The sequence below is a fragment of the Colius striatus genome, chromosome 30, assembly GCF_028858725.1.
Source record: "Colius striatus isolate bColStr4 chromosome 30, bColStr4.1.hap1, whole genome shotgun sequence".
NCBI lineage: Eukaryota > Metazoa > Chordata > Aves > Coliiformes > Coliidae > Colius > Colius striatus.
In genome coordinates this window covers 698,053-719,099 of record NC_084788.1, presented here as the reverse complement: position 1 = coordinate 719,099, position 21,047 = coordinate 698,053, and the positions used below count along the sequence as shown (strand labels likewise).

The 21,047-nt window shown below is 36.8% G+C and overlaps 1 protein-coding gene across 4 annotated transcripts in view; it reads right to left on the bottom strand.

Moving 5' to 3' along the window:
• Positions 1-20,499, bottom strand: part of SLC27A6 (solute carrier family 27 member 6) — a 37,997-nt gene extending 17,498 nt beyond the window's left edge. The window contains exons 1-5 of one of the 4 annotated variants that reach the window (XM_062016452.1): positions 20,476-20,499; positions 19,561-20,129; positions 10,452-10,658; positions 9,140-9,298; positions 8,011-8,135 (exon numbers count right to left, since the gene is read on the bottom strand). In XM_062016452.1, the coding sequence (XP_061872436.1) occupies positions 8,011-8,135; positions 9,140-9,298; positions 10,452-10,658; positions 19,561-20,041 (972 nt within the window). In that variant the 5' untranslated portion in view covers positions 20,042-20,129; positions 20,476-20,499. The other 3 variants (XM_062016451.1, XM_062016453.1, XM_062016454.1) reach the window with 3 other exon arrangements.
• Between the last annotated feature and the right edge of the window lie 548 nt (positions 20,500-21,047).

The window sequence follows — 21,047 nt, the reverse complement described above, 5'->3', positions numbered from 1 at the left end:
CATTCAGTTTCTCAAATGTACTGCCTCTGCTAGGATATGAAAGACAGCACAAGATACTTTCACAGAAATCCTTTGTTCCACAATGAACAGAAGAAACAAATACGTGTGCATATTTACACACTAATTAAGCAGGTCATTCATCAGGCTAAGAACATTCAAAATCTCTGGAGACCAAGTAAATAAGCAGGTGATTTAGCTTCTGTTATTTGTACTTTATTTTAAAAGAACCCACAACATTGTGTCTTTTCAGCAAACGGATAACAAACTTGGGTGAACTTAAAAACAATGGCCTACATGGATTTTTTGATATTTTTTTTTTCCAAAAGGACCAATGCAGCACCATTTATAATTGTAGTTACTTCAATACTTTCAATTCCTGATGTTATTTTGGCTGGTTTGTGCTGCAACAGCACAAAGTTGTTTCTCTAGTGGAAAAGACACTGAGCAAAATGTATGACTATCTCACTTCAAGAAGTATTAGGGCATTCAGCCCTTTTACAAAAATACCAAAGAGCACAACGTCATCAAGGACTGACTGCAGAAACCAAATTTTTACAAAGGAAAGGGCAGTAATTCACTTCTCCACAACTAAAGCAATTTTTTTTTCTATTACACTGCATTGCTGCAATTGCTGTATTTGTGATTTAGTCACCTCCACCACAGTTGTATTCATCTATTGATACAAGACTCTGAGGAGTACTGCAGGATTTTCTGGGGAAAAGGCATTGAAACTGTCACATATTTAGCAGTTTTTCATCTGTAAGAATAGAAAGTTCATGTAATTTAATCTCCTAGCTGGTTTAATAAGTATGAAGAGAACGATTATAATGAGTGAAACTTTAAACATACAAGTTCATTCACACAGATTTTTTAAAACATATTTGTACATAAACTTTTGTATAACTAACACATGACATTAATTCATTTCAGCTTGGTGTGTAATTTTCAATGGAAAGGGAATCATAATTAATAAAATGGAGTTAGCCTTTTTAAAACCTTTTCCCTGACTCAGTCTATATATTCGTCATCTCTATTATTGTCCAGACCACTATTAGAGTCAACTCTTCAGCAGGCACGTTGGTATCCATGAGCATTATGGCCAAAAACTTAGGCATTAAATAAAATACAATAAATAAGAGAAAGGAAGGAAAAAAGCATGTTAATTCCAACAAATTCTAGAAACATGGTTGAGTGATGAACACTAATTTCCTAATGTATGAAAATTAATCTAAATTAAATATGCAGGAACTTATGCTTTAAACAGGTTGCGGCAATAGTCATGCTTTGAATTTCTGCCACGTTCAGACAGCATTTCATCAACTAATTTCCTTTTGGTACAAAACACAGAATTCTAGGAGTAGGAGGAATTCCAAGGAGTTGACCAAGTACACATCTCTTCTAGGAGATAAGCTCTGCTATCCCTGTGCCATTATTCACACCTGAACAAGCTGTGTCATGTAATCCAGTTATCATGCAATAGTTCGCATGCAACAATTGCCTGCACATATATACTTAGCCTGCTGCAAGAGCATAGTAGCTAGCTAATAATTCCTTCAATAAAAGCTGCATTTCCTCAATAACTAATTTGTGGGAGACTCGGTGTCTTGCCCTGGTCAACTAGCAGGAATCAGTTCAAATAAAGTCCACTCTGTGATAATTTGTTCGTGTTCTTTTTGTTTCTGACTGGGATTGATAGCTCTCCACAGATGAGGAAGACAAACAACAGAATGCTAGAACATCTTTCCTGCACTGTGATCTTCTTTTCTTACAGAGTGATTCTGAAGTAAAATGGAGATTCGGTCTATGTCCACTTATTTGTAGCAGTAAAGGTAAAACTTTATTTTTCAGTGCCTTTTTGAAGCAATTAATAAGCAAGAATTGTTTTTACCTTATACCTGGACTTTTCTTCAGTTCATTCAGCTAAGGTCTTTGGATTGTATCCCAAATATCTGCATACATCATAAACCAGTTTTTGACACACTATTTCTCCATTTTGAGTGCTTGTTCCGTTTGTACGGTAATTAGTTGACAAGTTGAAATCTGTCTTATTTACACTTAATACGACATACCTGGGATTTTTCATCTGCCAGTCTTTCCTGCTTAAGTGCACTTTTTCAACTAAGTGGACTGTCTACGCTGAAGTGCCATCAGCAGTATATTAATTGGTGCAGGTCCTACTTTTGCTATTTCTGCAGCAGGAAGAGCCAAATAGAGAGAAGCAAAGGCAACTTCAAGCAAAACAAGGTAAGAAATGTAGGATTTAATATGGCCTTGATGAACTAAAAGGAATCTCAGGACCTGAGAAATACAAATAGGTGCTAAACATAAACATGATGGACAGGCCACAAAGAATTTGCATCCCACATAAATACACAAATGTGTAGCAACAAATTCAGCAGTTCTCTATTGACACCTTAGCTCTGAAAAAGATATATCAACTAGCAGAGACCATAAGATGAGAGATATACTCCTGCGATTACGATGACAGATGTAATAAATTCTCCAAGATGAAGGCTTACATTAACTTTTCAGTAATGCCTAATTTTAAACTACAAATAGATTTTTTTGTGCAAAATACAAAAATTTAAAAACATAAGAAAAAAAGAAGGGTACTAAAGATATGAACAATAAGAAAGGAACAGGAATCTAGGAACAGGATATATCCTTCCAGTTCAGGAATTGGTTGTTTGGTATTTAGCTCGCTCTACTCATGCTTCCATAAAAAAAAAATATATATATATATATTTTAGAGAAAAAAAGAATTATATTTTAACAAGAGTTTTCTTTTAGCTCTTCTAAAAGGAAATTATTTCTTTTGCTGTACTTCCGTTTACTCAGAAAACATCTACCACCAAAAAAAAAGTCACCAAGTATTTCATCCAGTAATACAAAGTAGATCATTGTCTTCTGAATGATAGCTTCAGCAGCCCATAAATCAAAACAAATTACACAAAACTTTCCAAAGGTCAATTCAGAGAATTAAAGCACACACAGGTCATTTTTGCATTCTATAATGCAATCCTGTGAACAATATAAAGCTTCCCTTTGTAAAAGTGTAATTATTATTTCTAGGCTTCACTGTCAGGACATTTTCTGGTCAAGTTATGTGACCTTTTCTTACACTGAGCATGAGCCACCATACAACCAGCAGCTGACATTGCAAATAACCTTCAGTGCATTCTTAGGTATGGAAAACAAATGCTTTCTAAGGCTCAAGGAACTCCATGAACAAAAGACTCTTTCACAGAAAGAAAACCTGAAAACCTGTCCCATTAAAAGTGGGAAGAAAGAGGAAGTAGACATAGAATCACCACATGAATGGAGACCAAGGGATGTACAGTACATATAAATATCAGAAGGCAGTAATCAAAATGGCCATGATTCTAATCTGCTTCTAAACCCACTTTTTACAAAATAATAGTGGTGGTGTAGTCATGGCAGTTTAAATCACTAAATGTGTTGTGACATACAGTTTATTTTATATTAGCTCAACTATTATCTCCCTCCTAGTCTGGAGGGGAAAACCCAGCTTCCACGACCCAGGTCCATTTCTGAACTTAGTTTCAGATAAGCTGAATATGTTCTTAAGTCTGAAAACACAAACAATGTTTAATTCTTTTAGGCACTGTTGATACCTACGACATGCACACATGCTCACAGACTTTTTTAAAACGACATAAGTTACTAGAAGAATATACAATTTGCGAAGTTCCCCCCAAAAAATAAAATTTTAATGCTATATAAAGATTAGTCAGAGACTTCAGATGGAAGATAGAGATGTGGCTCTCTGTAGCTGTGACACATTACTGGTTTGGGTCATTCAAGAAACCATTTTATGCTGGAAGCAAGTGGCTTCACAAATTTCCACTTCACATTTTAATGACAAGAGAAAGAACAATTTCCAGTACTGAACATAAACTGAGATAAACTTTTACATGGAATAAAATGGGATGTTGAGTAAATTTGGAATTGTAGAGAAGTGCCCACTGACTCATTTTTCCTTCCTTACCTGACTATCAAACCCCCTTCCTGACAAAAGTTGTTTCTTGGTGGGAGACAGTGCTATCCAACATATATAAAACCCATTCTTACACTCCTTCCCACAACACTTGAGTCAACAGCAGAGAAGTGTTCACACTATTTGCTTATTCCAGCAGCATTCACTTCCTTGTTTTCTCCTTCTAAATTACTATTGTTCTAACACAGAAGAATTTTAATAAAATAAATCCTTAAGCATCTTTTCTAAAGTCACTTCAGAGTGCTTAATCCCATCCAAAGAAACCTTGGCAAGGGTGGATCTGGTAGAGAGATTGGCTTGCTTCAGCTTAACAAAATAAAGTCTGAAAGCTGATATATATGGTCTTACACACTTTAGGTAACCAGAAAATAATAGGAAATGTTACCGATGCCAAAGGATAACATTGACTCAATACTAAATGGACATAAAACAGGACAGATATTGAAATAAAATTTCTAAGCAATGATATAATTATTTGTGAAATACTATTTGAATACAAGTAGAAGCAAACGCTGGTTTTAATAGAGAGCTTACCAAATTCATGCAAAGTGTAACATAAATCATACAGTTAATGACATAATGTATGACAGAGTAGAATACAAGACATATTGATAAAGAAAACTGATTTCTAGCCTCTAATTCACTTCAGGATTCATGTCTCTTAAAGAAAAGCAGGAAATAGGTGCTGCACTGCCATTCATGTCTTTTCAAATACTTCAGGATGCAACATATTATTTCTATAGTTCATTACTTCAAACTTTAAATAAATCTGCAAATGCATTAGCAAGATTTTGTATACACCTGAAATACTAAACTCTAAATATATTGCAAACCTCTAAGGAAAATATTTCCACAGAATAAGTAGGGAAGTATTTCCAAGACAATACTTGAAAGCTATGCTATGCCATACTTCTGAAATTTCATAGATCCCTGTTAATAGAGACTTTGAGCAACATCAGCTAGCACAAGCAAGTTATTAATTTGCTGAGTATTTTCTTACATTCTTAAAATATTTTCCTATTCTTAAAATACTCTTCTGAGTATTTTACGTCATGCTTATAGAGCAGGATCCATTTTGTAGTTACTGATGGCTACTAGGCTTCAATACTGGCTCTTGTACTTTCACTATGATCAAGACTGCAGAAAAAGACCACGGAAGAGAGCAGGCATGAGGATTACTCACTTACCCAGCAAAAACTATGAACGTTATACAATGCAAGGTCTTTGTATTAATATTTAAAGAAAAAAGCAACTTCCTTTTCCAGTGTGTTCTTTCCAGACAACAGGTTACTAAACCAAACTAGATGCAGAATAAGTTTCATAAAAATTCGATCATGAAAGAATTAAAGAGCTGTTGCAGATATGAGTGGAAGGCAGAAAGACCAGACACAACTAGAAAGGAATGCTAAGCCAGGAGTCTATATGCTACCACAGAGACTTGACAAAAGTTCTGTTCAAAATCTGTTAAATAAGAGGCCACACTGTGGCTTCAAACTATTAGAAAAACAACACTTATTTCAAGTTTACTGTTGAAGAAGCAAACAAAGCACTTAAGATAATTGCTATCGTTTCAATCTATTAGAACGGCTTTATAGTACTCTAAGAACACTGCCCACATAGTATCTTCACAGAGCATTAAAACTTCTATAGCTGTATCTTTCTCATGCTGCCAGTGCTTCTAAGTTAAAGAAACTTAAAGAGAGACAACAACTTGGTAAATTATTTCACCTACTTGAAAAAACAAAAAAGGATTCCACTTATTTGTGTGAACATATTCTCTTCCAGTTTTTACATGACAAATATCCACTCTTTTTCTTAAATACCTAGCCACCAAATATTCATTTAATAATTTAAATTTTTCTTTATAAGATACAATAAGTTTCTCTTTAACCTGCTACAAAAAAAAAACAAGTAACTTTTTTTTTTTAAATCACAGCAACAAACCCTGTAGCCTCACAGAGCAATGACTTTAGACATGCCAGCTCCTAGAAGTATACACACGAGTGAATAAATAGAATAGTTATATAGTTAATTAACAGTTAATGATGGCATAAATAGTACATTGTATATAAACAGTTAATGACAGTAAAAATAACTTTATTTGCAAAAGTTACAACTGCTTTAATTTTATGATAGCTTGGTAAGGATTTGAAAATGAAAGCTTGCTCTTGCTTTAAGAAAATGAACAGAATAAAATGGGTAAAACAAAATGTCATGCTCTAACTGTACAGTTGAAGGACCAAAAAGGGGAATAATTAATATCTAAAGCTGCAAACACAGAAAAAGTTGGGGAGTTCTGGATTCTAATCATAGAATGGTAGGGTTAGAAGGCACCTTTAGAGATCATCTAGTTAGATCTAAGCCCCCTGCAGAAGCAGGTCAACCTAGATCAAGTTGCATAGGAATGTGTCCAGGCAGGTCATGAAGACCTCCAAGGAAGGAGACTCCACAACTCCTCTGGGTAGCCTGTGCCAGGGCTCCGTCACCCTCACAGTAACATAGTTCTTTCTTATATTTAAAAGGAACTTTTTGTGTTCCAGCTTCATCCCATTACCCTTTGTCCTGTTTCTAGCCAGAATAGAAAAAAGGGATGTCCCAATCTCCTGTCACACATCATTTAGATATTTGTAAATATTAATAAGATCCCATAATTACTTCTTAATTATGACAGGGTTAGCATACTTTGTATTTGATACAATGTAGGTGGATGATCATGCTACTGACTGCCAATGGAAAAGAAGAATTTCAAGTTAGGTCTGACATAGTTTCAAAGACTAACAAAATTAGCTTTGCTGTCCAAAATAGCTTTCTAACAAAAGGAATTTTTCCTTTGAGCAGCTAACCTACACCAAGTCCCTACAAAATTTTAAAAAACAGTTTAAGTGGTCTCAAAACAAGCACATTCCACCAGCCCAAACAGTGCTAAAACATGACCTACAAAACTTGAGACCTCTGATATATGTATGTGCCAAGCAACAAAGCTTTGAAAATTCTGAAAACACAGTGAACAGTGATTCTGGATTTCACAGAGTCACAGATTCAAAGAATGGCAGTGGTTGGAAGGGACCTCTTAAGATTATCTACCTCAACCCCCTGCTCAAGTAGGTCTACCTACATCAGGTTGCACAGGAATCCGGCCAGGTGGGTTTTGAAAACCTCCAGAGAAGGAGACTCCACACCCTCTCTGGAGTCAGTGCCAGGGGTCCATCACCCTCACAATAAGTATTTTTTTTCCTATGTTTAAGTGGAACTTCTTGTGTTCCCCTTCTTGTCCATCACTCCTTGTCCTACCATTGAACACTACAGAAAAAAAAAAAAGGGCTGCCCCATCCTCTTGATATGCACCTTCTAAATACTTGTATTCATGAGGTCCCACCTCAGTCTCCTCTTCTCCAGACTGAACAGTGCCAGATCCCATAGCCTTTCCCTCATAAGGAAGATGCCAATCCTCTGATCATCTTGGTGATCCTGTGCTGGGGTCTCTCCAGAAGTTCCCTGTCTCTCCTGAGTGGAGGAGCCCAGAACTGGACACAGGACTCCAGATGAGGCCTCACCAATGTAGAGGGGAAGCAGAACTTCCCTCAACTTGCTGGACACGTTTTTCTTGACGCATCCCAGGATGCCATCGACCTTCATCACATGGGCACATTGCTAGCTCATGTTTAGTTTATATCAACCAGAACTTACATTGAACATCCTTTTCTGAACTTACATTGTGAAACTCTGTGAATTAACAGTTTTTCACCAAATCATACCAAATCAGTATTCATTCTTGAAATCTTTTATTTTAATACTTTAACATCTTCTTGATTCAAGCCATTTGGGTTCTTTACAGTCTACAGATCACCAAATATTGGAAGGACATCATAGAAAAAAAAGGGCAGAGGGTTAAGGTCAGTACAGTTTTGTTTCCCTTGAAATATAACCACACTAATAACACTAAATCTGCAGATCACTTAGAGATGAATAGCCATCATTTTGGTTCCACTTACCACTGGCTGGCTGCAAAGGTAACGACAAAGTTCTCCAATGTACTGGATGACAGTCACATTGTACTTTTTGCAGTCACTCCAAAACTGACTAGCTGAGAACTTCTTTTTTAACACACAGGTTGCACCTTTATGGAAAGAGCAGAAAAAGGAATGAAGCCTTTTCTCTATATGACAGCTCAGCTAGCTATGTTCACTGTTTCTACAAAACAGAACATGAGAGAATCTAAGAGCAGCCTCATTCAGAGAACTATATGGTATTTAAGCTGTTTTATTAGAAGATACATGTTCAAACGTGGTAGACAAAGACAGGATACGAACGCATCCTTCTCCAAGGTGAGACAATAAACCAATAAATAATAGGTTAAAAACAAGAAGATAATTTCTTATTATTAGTGTTGTAACGTTATTTAAAATATCCAGAAAAGTCACTTGGAATTAGCAAATCATTTGGGTTTCACTGAGGCCTCATATTTCAAGAAATAAAGTATTCAGTGCAAACTCAAACAGAATTAATCCATAATGCAGTGCTATTTCCCTTGCTCAATGCTTCAGGACACAGGAAATATTTGCAATGAAGTTCCAAATATTTTTTTTATGAGAGTCTTTGAGGACACTTATGTTATGTTTTCTCAATAAAATATGTGTTTTATTGTCTGTATACAAATTAAATGGAAAAAAATAAATATCAGTTAATAATATTTGACAAAGATGATTCTTTACTGTAAACATATTTGTTAGTCTTTTTAAGTTCATCAGCATACATTTTAGTTCTATTCTACCATACAATGCTTAGTCTGTACATACACTAATGTACTATGCACACTGCCAAATTATTACACATGTCTTTAATTTCCTTTTTACCTAAATATAAAAGAAAGTAAAAACATTTATGGCACAATAACTGTAAATAATTTTTCTTCAGTACCACAAAGATAGCTTGTAAGAGATCCATTGCTATTACAACACCAGCTCATGCCCAAAATATAGAAATAAAAAGCTACTCTGAAAAGACTATTTTGTTACAGAAAAGCATTAGTTTCCCTAATGGCAGTGGGCTTAAGTGTGTTTTATACATTTTGGTATTAATTAATTTTTTATTAACAACATAATTAAATGAAGCGAGCCCTACCCAATTCAATGCATCCACCAATGCCAAGAAGAGATGCTGCACTGTGATAAAGAGGCAGAGTAATATAAATTATATCTTCTGCAGTAGCGCCAAAAGCCCACAGTCCTGCAGCTCCTTTAAGAATCTGCATATGACTGATGACTGCAGCTTTTGGAAGACCTGTAATAAAAAACCAAAATTATGCATGAAGCTGCTCATAAAGAGAACTCTGTGGGGGTTTTTTTTCTCCTATAAGGTCCCTAAAATCATAAAAGAACCAAGTCTTTTTTCCATAGCCAAATCTTCAGCCATCTATTTGGATGTTTGTTAATAGACAATTGGTTGAATTGCATGTTTTCTCTGTGCACATAATGATACACAAGCCAGTTTGTAACCTCACCTGTTAAGTTACTTAATCAGATGTCAATTCAAAAAGGTGAAAACGTGAAGAAATTCCATGGTAGCAGCTATCAAATTAGGCAGTTGCAACAAAAGATGAAAAGCATGTACTGTATATATGGACCTCCTTTATATAAAGAGGCATTACACTACTTCTCCTTGAAGCAAGAGTCACAGTGACTGCTAAGTAATTAAGAAAGGTAGGGGAGCAATTTTTATTTATTAATTTTTCCCCTGAGTTCAAAGTAAATAATAATGACTTGTATGAGGGAACAAAGGCATAAAACATATCTTCATTTTAAATCGTCTTGTGACTAAAACTTTTGAGTTCAGCTGAATGAGAATGCCAATCTGCTTATCTTAACAACATCATGCTGCTTTTCATGTCAGTGATCAGTTTTTTTAAAGTCTTAGCTTCTTAGCTGCTGGAGCACTGGTAATAAATTCAGCCATCTGTTTCTAAACTAAAAGGCTAGTAACTTAATCCTATTTTGTGTCTCTACAGTGACCTGCATAGAACATGGCTTAATGAGGAAAATCAAATGTCTATTTGCCTGTTTAAAGATTGTCTTTTAAAGTTCTAGATATAATGTTAGCTGTAGGCAGTGGTATGTGATCATTAAAAAAAGGTGTTTATTATTGCTATATACCCACTGAAAAAAGCAAAATGTTTTATAAACACCTTAGTTGTGAAGTAGTAAAAGGTAAGGCTTGTCTTAGCATTTGCACAATTTGGCAAGGAAAAGCTAGAAGATGATAAACCACTAAATATAAACAGCCACTGACAAGATACGTGTATTTTCTACCACAATGCTTTTAGGTAAGAAACATGATATTCTACTATGAAAAGATGAACCAAAAGATTAGAGTTTCAGAGAATAATGTTTCTAGATAAAAGCTGAAGATACATATGGTCTCTTCAGCAGAACCATACCTGTTGTTCCTGAAGTAAATATATACAGAACAGATGACTTGAGGTTGTTGGCAGAGCTTTGATTAACTGGAATAGGGTCTTCAGATGCAGCCTCTATTTTGTCTAAAAGAGTATGCACGCTTGGAAAAGTGGAGTCCTTAGTCATTATCCAAACACTAACATCATTTTGGAGGTTAGGAAGAATTTCTTCCAGTGTCCCAAGCAAATCTTAAAAATGAATATAAAATAACGTTACATATATGATGTCTTCACAAAACTAGCGAATAAAGTATTTTTCCTCTAAAAATTTTTCCTTTTTGTAATGGAAGGATGAATGAAAATCATGGGCATAAATAAATTCAATGAAATGATGATGAACTCACTGAAAACAGGGTATAATGTGGTAAAACTACTACTGAACTCCCAAGGTCTGTCAACTATTCCTCAAGGCAAAATGGTGAGCTTTGATTCCGAGCTCCTGTTTCACATCTCGTTTTGCTTGATTGCTAAAACCAGAATGAGGCCTAGTTAAACTTAAGCTTAAAATTAATCACGAAGAAATCTGTTGAAGATGCAAGGGAAAAAAAAAACCCAAAGTTGGTAATCACAGTGCCGGTTTCCCTGGATGCTCTCAACATCAATTTCTGATTGAGAAGTATTGTTTTCAAAAACATGGAAGCAAATAATGTAAAAAAAAACACACACTAGCAAGAAACTGTATCATGTAGGTACGTGGATTTCGCAGAATAGAAATATGATACAGGGCTGTGGCTTATTGAGACACTGCCAAAAAATCATGTTGGATATTTATGAAGTGCTTCGATTGCTTAAAAACCTTAATGAATTTTATTCTAGAAATCTCAATTTTATTTTCTTATAATCACATGTTCACTTACTGAAATCTGTTCCTTCTTTTGGCTTTCACTTGACTATAAAGACAAACTAACTTTTATAAAATAAAAATAACAGCATAACTAACTTCTCTTTTATGGCTTATTTGGAAAAAAAACAAGAGTGAGACTCAGATTAAATAGAAAGAAAAAATATAAATAGAGGACAATCCTTAAGTAAAACTTTTGGTATTTATATTTCTAAGAATTTTCTCAGTCTGTCACTTTTTCAGAACACTGCACAGGCATCAAAATACTAATCTAGGAAAATAAGAACAGAAATAATATTACTTTGAATAGAAGCAGTCATATACTTAAAGACTCATTTACACTTAAGTGCTTTGCTGGATCTCAGCCTATGTAATTAATCTTGCAAATATCCCTGTGGACACAAAGTTATGTCATTATCTCAGTTTTCACAGATGAATAAACAAACAAAGCTGACATAGCTCACCCAGATCCTCATAATGGATCATGAAATCCTGATGTCCACTCCTAGTTCATTTCACAAAAATTAAATACAGACATCATTAATGGAACCTCCTTACATAAATTTTACACTAGAACAAATGAAGATTTTTCATCTTTCAGAAAACTACTTTCATAATGACAGGCTGCTGTATATATTTTAATGAATGACTTACTAATCTCTGTTACTGTAACACAGATATAGCCTACTGTTTCCAACCAAACATGTATTTTACAAACCTAAAGCCGACAGAGTACAAGTTCTGTATGTTTTATGAATGTTTAGCAAATACATATGATAGAGTATGACATTAACATTTTTGTGTTCTAACTTCCTTGAATTGCAGAACAATTTCAGGAAGGAATTAGCCAAATTGCTATAAAAGTCTAAAAGATACATAGCCTTCCATTTGAATCATTGGAGTACAGTCTCCTTCCACTATACATAGCAATAGAATGGAAAAAAAAAAAATCAATAAAAAATGATGTTAAGGACAATAGTGTAAACTGCAGAAAACCTGATGCACTGAAAGTCAACGTTCATTGGCATATTAATTATTTTGCTGTTGTATTATAAAATTAGGTCCTATTTTTCCATAAATAAATGTGAAAATATAATGGTGTTCTTTCTAATGAAAACCAGCTATTAATAAACCAAGTGTGACAGTGCAACTATATACTTACTACCTTCTAATAAGCATTTTTGTCTTCCTGTTACTCATGTATATACATATATCTTTCCTAAACATATCAGTGATAGTTTATGTAGGTACAAGTTTAGGCTGAGAACTTAGCAAAAGACATATGGGTGTAGTAGTGGGTGGAGCTCCATTTCTGTTCTCAAAAAATGGCAAAGAACATACCATTCTCAGTCATTCTTTATCGGTGCACTGTCTCCAACTAAAGTACCAGTAAAGACACTAAGGAGTATTCACTCTTAAGGGATGTTAAGAATTTCTTGGCTTCTCCAACTTCCAGCAATCATTTGAACCAGACTCAGTTGTCTATCCTGTGTAGAATCCTTACCAAACACAACATAAATATTGACAAAAACTACACAATAAAAATCATCATGCAAAATTATCCAATGCAACTGAAATGTAATTGTAAATGATATTTCACCTATTGTTTAGCTGAAAAATATCCTCTTATAAAAGGCCTGGCAAAATAATTCAGTGAGTATAACCTTTTTTAAGTACTGTAGGTATCAAACAGATCATTGGGGCATTTCTTTATTTTCCATAGAGAAATTCATTCCTCTTGTATTTCCTTAAATTGTTTTGCTTTTACATTTTTTAAAGTGATGAAGATAAAGCTGTACTATCAACTTTTAACTTCTCTACAGAAGATATTTTTGTTTAGGACTGCATAACATGAAGAAATTCACAAATGTGTCTATTTTTTTAGTATTCAGAAGTTCTAAATAAGATGTGCACCAAGTTCTTTATGTATCTGAGTAACATGAAGTGCAAATCTGTCAAAAAGGAGAACATGCCCCTTTCACACTTTCCTTCCTTTAAAGGAAGAAAGATGGGAACTGTTAATTTCAACTCTACAGCCACAATAAATTTAAGATTCAGTAATGACAGTAAAGCATAGCTCCCTTTCAGTAGACTGAAACAAATTTACTCTAAATAATAAAGATCAATCTTCAAATTAAACAGACATGTTTCTCTAAACACTCACTCATAAAACCTAAGGGGTTTGTTGTTGCACAGAGGCTTGCTTGGCTTTTCACTACTATTGAACTACAAATCAATCATACAATTGAATTTTTCTTTTGTGCTCAGAACTCTAGTACTTGGAATAATATATGAGCAGCTTGTAATTATACATTCTCATGAAAGAAATTTCTATTTAGAAAACAGCAAACAGCAGAAACAATAAGTGATTTCCTTGTTAAGAAAGGGTGATTTAAACCAGCTGTATTCCAAGTGCCAAAAACCTGAGAATTACTTCTAGAACACATAGAAGCATGAGGTGTTTGAAGATTAACTCTCAGTTGTACTAATGTGTGTCCAAAGAACAACTTGATGATAGTCAACAAATGTTTTGCTCTATGAAAAAAGAACTTCTGTGCCAGATGTGTTGGGCTCACTGGCTTTTACATATCATCTTGTCTATGTGTCAGGAAAAAACGGGCATCCTGGAGGAACTATAGCTCGATTATTTCCAAAGGTACCTAGTATGTGTACTTGACCATATAGGAAAGCAATTACAATAAAGCAATTTAAGTATTGAAGATTGTTGTTTCTCTCGAGTACTTGTTTGCTTTTTACACTACAAAAGCATATTCAGGTTATAGTTTATTCGTTTTAGAAGAAATGACTGCTTATGTAAAGATTGGCAACGTAGCCATTAGTTCTGTGAGTGCTGCTTACATAGTTTGTATATGAATATTCACCATTTGCTAACTATTTGGCATCTACTGGGGGAAAAAATTATCTGTAATTGGTCAAGAGGAGTATGTTTCTCCACCTTTTTTTTCCTTCTACCCTGCCCCTTGCTTTTAAAGCATTTAATTTTTCAACAAAAATTGAATGAAACTGTTACACTAAATTTACATGAGTACATAAAACTCAATTACATCTTTTGAGAAAGCAAGGAAAATACATTTTGGTTTTGAACTGGTATCCTAGGCTTCAAGTAGCACAAAAGGCTTCTTATGTTATTTTCTAGCAAAGAAACAATGCAGCCTGTTGGCAAGGACACAGTCCTACGCTGATGAAAGGAACACATTAGATTATGAGATCAACTTGTACTGAACATAAAGTTACTCAGAAGGAAAACTGTAGTATGAAACAGTTCTTACTTAACTTTGATGTGAACCCTGGTTGATAGGCTCAGCCAGCTATGGCAAGACCAAAATTCTTCCCCACACTGTCTGGCCTATGAAAATGTGACTTGTACTTGAATTCCTGAGTGACTCCCTACACTCAGCACTTTTTCTCAGTAATAGAAATTACAAGGCAGTTGTCCATCAGGACTGAGACATAGACTCGAAAAAAGCAAGTGATCAAAGACAGACAGAGTCTAACAGAGCAGATAAGATCGTCTTCTGCAGGCCTTCCATGGTTTTATTTAGACCTAATTGTTTAGGTCTAAATAGCATTTTATCCATTATTTTTTTCACTCAGTGACTAGTATATGAGAGATGATACTGCTGCTTTTATGTAATATCATATGATCTTAATCCACAATATTAAAAAGATTTTGTTTACTCTCTTTCTGTATAGATCTATCTAAGCTTTATTCCTGCCAGCATAAACCCTGGTTCTCTGATGGTAACACGTTTGTAAGACACTCAGCAGCAGTAGCAGAAAGCACTGCTGGTGCCCCAGCATTAAAGAATCCTGGCCAGGAAAAATGATATACTTGCATGGCTGGCAGATGTAATTCTGTACAGAACTGCAAAATCAGTGAATGGCTGTGGTTGGAAGGGACCTCTGGAGGTCATCTTGGTTCAACACCCCTGCTCAAGCAGGCCCACATACAGCAGGCTGCCCACACATGTCCATGAAGCCTGTACACTCCCTGAATAGCCTTTGCTACCTGCACTGATGTAAACTAGCCTCACAGAGTTCACTAACACAATCCTTTCACAGTTCAGATCTTGCATCAGATGCCACAATGGCAATCTTGTATGCCCTACTAAGAGATGGAACTCTTCTGAATAAGCAACATGCTATAAATGCACTGGCAAATTCCATTTCTACCTTTCTGGTGGGCTGTCAGGACATGTTGATTAATAGTATTGCTGTTACACAAGTACTGTCCCAAAGATAAAACGTATTCCTTCTTCAAGTGAAACTGAACAGTCTTGTCAGGCATAGGAACAGGCTGCCCAGGGAGGTGGTAGAGTCACTGTCCCTGGAGGTGTTTAAGAGACAGGTGCACATTGCACTTAGGAAAATGGTCTAGTGGTGGATAGGGCTGGGAAAAAGGCTGGACTTGATGATCCTGAAAGTCTCTTCCAGGTGAAATGACTTTTTGATTCCATAAGTGAGACTGCAACGAATAGAATATTACCTAGAAGAAACACTCTGCCTTAAAGGGTGCCTTCATTTTAAATAGTACCTTACTCATTTGATTAACCAGTTTTTAAACATATAAGGGTGGCATAACATGGTAACAAATGTAGTAAGGACATACAATGTTTACAGAGGTCAGATTGCTGTTAGAGTAAGCTAATGCTGTCAGTCTAACAGAGAGAAGGGCATACAGCTTCCTTTTTTTCTCCTTTAAAATTTTCTCATTTACTCATGTTAGTTAACTGCTGTTTTATTAAAAACATAGCCTTAAGCTCTGGCTTTTGAATCTCTTTCAACAAACATTCCCCAAAATGGGAGTGGTGGTAGACAGTGCTTCTGGGAATGCAAGTGTGAGAAAGTTACGTAACAAATTAAAGCAAGAGCTAAAAGCTCTGGGAACACAGCAAAGAGATGATAGTACCTAAAGCAAAAACTCTCGCTCTTCCGCAAAGGCAGGTGGAAACACTGGAATAGGATACAAAGTCTAAATATTGACAAACCAGAGAATTTATATTTGCCTTATAAGCCTGTGGTTGGGAAAAAAATTATCAGATTGTGATAAATGAATTAAAAGAACATTGCTGTCTTTTAGAGATAGCCATTTCACGTAAGAAACTGGCAATTTTTAGAAGCTTTTCTACCTGTAGCTTAAGAAAAAAACATTAAATTGCAGAATGTTTGTAGACTACACAAGTCAAAACAAACTCCCTCAAAATTGAGTACTATTGGAAGATTGCCATAGAAAGTTAGAAAAGGCAATAAAAATATTAGAGAATCATCAGGCCGGGAGAAAGTCTCAACTGTAAGTGCTGAAAGAAAGACGAGATTATACTAATCAGATTGGCTAATGAATCACAACATCTGAAAAATGTACAGGCACAAAACAAAACTCAAAAGTACAAAGTCCACAAATGAGAGTGAACTTGCGAGAGGCAGCACGAAAGACTGAAGAAGGTGCTGAAGAAAATGCAACCCTAAATAGTACCTATCTTATCTGGACAGAGCTATCACATTTGTTAAAAATAAAAGCACTCGGGAAAAAATGGTAAGATGTACCAAAAGAAGATGCACGATGCAACCATCTCACACAGAAGAAGGCTACACCGTTCTGATCAGGGAAGATTTCACAATAAACAGTTATCTGTGGGAACTGTTCCAGTATCAGCAGAAGCTGGAAGGTTCCCTTCAGCACAAATTTAACCTTAACAGTAAGCTAACATGCCACTGTAGAAAAGAATTTCAAGAGCAAATTTGGTATTGCTAAGCACTGTTTTGGTATTGCTAAGCACTGGTTTTTTTTAAGCACTGGTCTAATTATTAAGATGATGACTTCTGTTGTGTTTCAGTATATTAACTGAAGGACATCCAAAATACTGAAAGGATAGTTTTGTTACCAGAATTGCTAAGTCAAGCCTATATTTGTTTGCAGAGGGTGCAAAACCTATGTATTTTTTAAAATTAGAACTTCCACTATCCAGAAATACCATTACAAATTAATCTCTAATTAAAAGTCAATCTTACTTGCCAAACATGATGCCTGACTATGATGATGATAGATATTAGACCAAAGCTTGGCTTGCCATAGTGTAAATATTTGAAAAAAAAAAAAACAACTATGTTCAAGCTGTGCACAATCCTGTGAAAAACAGCCACAGCCGCAAAACAAACAAGAAAGTTCAAGTCATACCGACTGGCAAGGAAAAATCTCTTGAAACACAGATTAATGTTGGACAAAAATATGTTTAACAGACCTCTGAGAATTATCTGACTGTGTAATCTCAATGTCAAATACTTCCCTGCAATTTCTATAAACATTAGAGGGAAATTATGTACAATAATTATGTATAATATGGTTTTGTTTCAAAAGTAGTATGAGTTTGTCCTCAGAGTCACTGTGAATGGGATATGAACCTTCAGTTGCAAAACCTGAACTTGTTTGGAGATGCTGCCTTTCCATATACTGTGGTTGACGAAGAAAGACATAACAGAACTTCAACTTCTTTCATAAGTACAGATAAAAAAGAGCATCCAAATCCCAAAGAAAAATACCATGAAGCCTTGCAAGCTCAGGGGACTGACAAACTTACTTCATAGACTAAAACCCATGAATCCAGTCAGAAGACCAACACATAAAGACCAGTTTTATCAGAGACTAATTTTTTGGTATCTCTATGTACTACTACCTGTCTGAACACAGACCTTTTGTGAGCAGAGGCAGACTCCTAGAATAAGTTAGTTCAACATAGTTGCTCTCACTATTACCTGTTGGTAACAAATTAAGAACAGAGAACACAGACCCCATTCCTGCCTTGCAATGCTTTTTGACATTCCTAGTTAACATTTCATTTTGCACTAGTTAACATGTCATTTTAATAAAGACTACTCTTTGCTAAAAGTTTTGATCCAAAGTTCTTCTTCACCTTCACCACAGTCAATAAGCAAGAATTTCCATTCCACAATCCATACACTAAAAAGCACCTTTTCATAAGATGGTGTTAAATGAGATTTTTAAAAAATTACTTAAGAAGGCAAAATTAAAAACTGTCAGTTCATAAGCATTATCATGAAGTGTTTTGTGGTTATATTTAAACTGGCTTTTTTTTGCGATTAGCTTGTTTTAATCACCAAACATTCTTAAACCAGACTAACATATACAGAGTGAAAAAAAATATAAAATATGCATGGGAAAAATCTTAAATATATTTTTTAAAACACAACTTTGCAGCAGCAGAGGATTGATGGAAGGAAATTCCACTATTTAAATGTCATGGATGCAAAACCCCACAACCTGTGTAACAGAAATAAGGCAAGAAGTTGTGAAATAGAAATTGGCGGAATAGACTTAAAACAAAAATTTCAGAGACTCAGAACAACATTAATTTTTAGTATTTTGAAACACTCTCCTGCAACCAAATGTCAGGGTTCTTTTAACGTCGCAGGTTCACTTGAACTTGGCCATTATGCCAAGGCAAGTTTAGGTTTTGGATGTGTATACAGTTTATACATCTCTATAATTGAAGTCCAGTTTGAATATACAATACACAATATGCCTACATCAAGATTTTTAATTCGAGGCACTGAATAAAAATGTAATTATATGGAAATGTACACAACACATATGACTATTTCCTATTCAAACACAGCAATTTCTTCCACGATCCAATACTAAACAGTATGTTGCTTACTACAAATCAAACTCCTGTGTGCTATACTTGTAAAAAAACCTCTCAACTTTAGTCTCTGAAAGACTATCATACCTCTGCAAACAGTTGTACAGCCCAGGTTTTATGATATGGTCTTAGATCTTCTAATTTTCAGTGGTTTTGATCACTAGGATAGGGAGATGGCACAGGAGAATGAAGTACACGATTTAAGATTAACTCTTTAAAATGGAAAAGGCTATTATTCTTAATAGATCACTTTAATCTTTTCTGAGACAACATTAAGCAACTCCCAAAGCAACTGACCGCTTGGAACAGGCTGTACTTAGATGTTGCAAACCTTCCTACTGTGCATGTTTTTGAAGAAAAAGTTACATAGATGTCCCCAAAGCATGGACATCCTCTATCCTGCCTGGTAGGCTTAAGCTTTATGATCTCCTGCAGCCACTCCTGGCCCTAGGTTTCTTTCACTCTGTGAACATCTGAAAAACAGGTTGTAAATAAAGAGACTGGAAGAGACATCCTCAGGGGAGGTGTGACATTAAAAGCATTGGATGTAGGCATCAGGTGTATACTCTACCTGCTCCCACAACCAGTATCTTGGGCTCACAGCTACTGACACAGTGCAGGAGAGATCTGGAGCGGACATTGAAGTTGAGGAAAGCCACCACGCAGCCCAGCTTGGCCAGTCCAAACCACACATGGATGAAGTCTGGCTCATTGCCCATAAGCATGGCCACCGTGTCGCCTTTCTTCAGAACCTCGTGCTGTAGGAAGACCTGTGCTACCCTGTTACTCCTCCTGTCCACATCCTGGTAGGTGTACACCTTCCCTTCGTAGATGAGGAACGGCTTGTGGGGTTGCTTCTCAGCCAGTTTCACAAACTTGTCCAGGACGGTGACAATCCTTCCTTGCAGCCGGTACATCTCCACTCTCAGTCCATACATCAGTACTTTCATCAGGTACCTCAGGTCAGCCCAGAAATACGGGAAGAGGAGTTTCTGGATGAAGTGCAAGGAAACAATCCCGGCGGCAGCGCCCGGTATCCAGGAGGGCAGCATTGGGAGTGGATAAAGGTCGTCCCGGGCACTTGCTTCCCTACAGCCAGACGGCTTGACACGGAGTCCGGACGCGGAGGATCAGCCAGATCTGTGGAGAAAGCTTGTAAGGGCTCAGGCTTTTCCCGCCCTCTCCTCCTCCACTGCAGCGTGCGGCTGCCCTGAGAAGCCCGCACCAGCTCCCGTTCAGGCAGCAGCAGGGCAGGAGGAGCCGAGCAGCCGACGGCAACAACCAACCCCGCGCCCCGGTACCGCCGCCCCCGTCAAACCCAGCAGGGCCGCCGCCCGGAACCGCCTCCCGCCTGAAGCCTCCTCTCGCTGCGGCGGACACCGCACCTGCGGTACGGCACGCCCCCGCGGGAGACGGAGGGCGGGAGCTCCTTCCCTCCCGGCACGGCTGAGGCGAGACCCCGCCTTCGCCCGCCCTCAGGACTCACGGGCAGCACCGAGCTGTTGGCCGGGAGGCGGTTGCTCCCTGAGCCGGTTGCATAAGGCGCGATCCGTTGCCTGCCCCTCCCCGTCGGCGGCGGCGATCCGAGAGGTTGGTTCGTGGGTAAGGCGGCGGTCGGATGCGGAAAGCGTCGTCCCGGGATTGCCTTCGCCGTGACGGCAGAGCCGAGGCCGGGCCCCCCGGTTTGGTTTATTCTTTTCCTGTCCGTGAAACTGAGAAACATAAGGAATAATGGAAATTTAATTCTGGCCGTGTGACTCCAGCCAAAGCTCAGCTTCATGCTTATTTCTTCGTGTCTTTTTAAAAAAACTTCATAGCTCTTGCCTTAAAACCCTGGGAGTAGTATGAACTGTTTTTCTAGGGATCCCATATTGCACTGAGAATTGAAGGAGAGGATCAGGGAAAAAGATGGGCTGAGGCAGCAGCGAGCATGTTGAGAAGTGGCGGGTAACTGCCTCCTACACCACTTCTCAGTGCAAAGAATGCTCCTTCCTAGGGAGATGTGTCATCTTTAGGTATTGGATAGTCAAACTGTGTTAAATTGTGAGTGGACTTTGT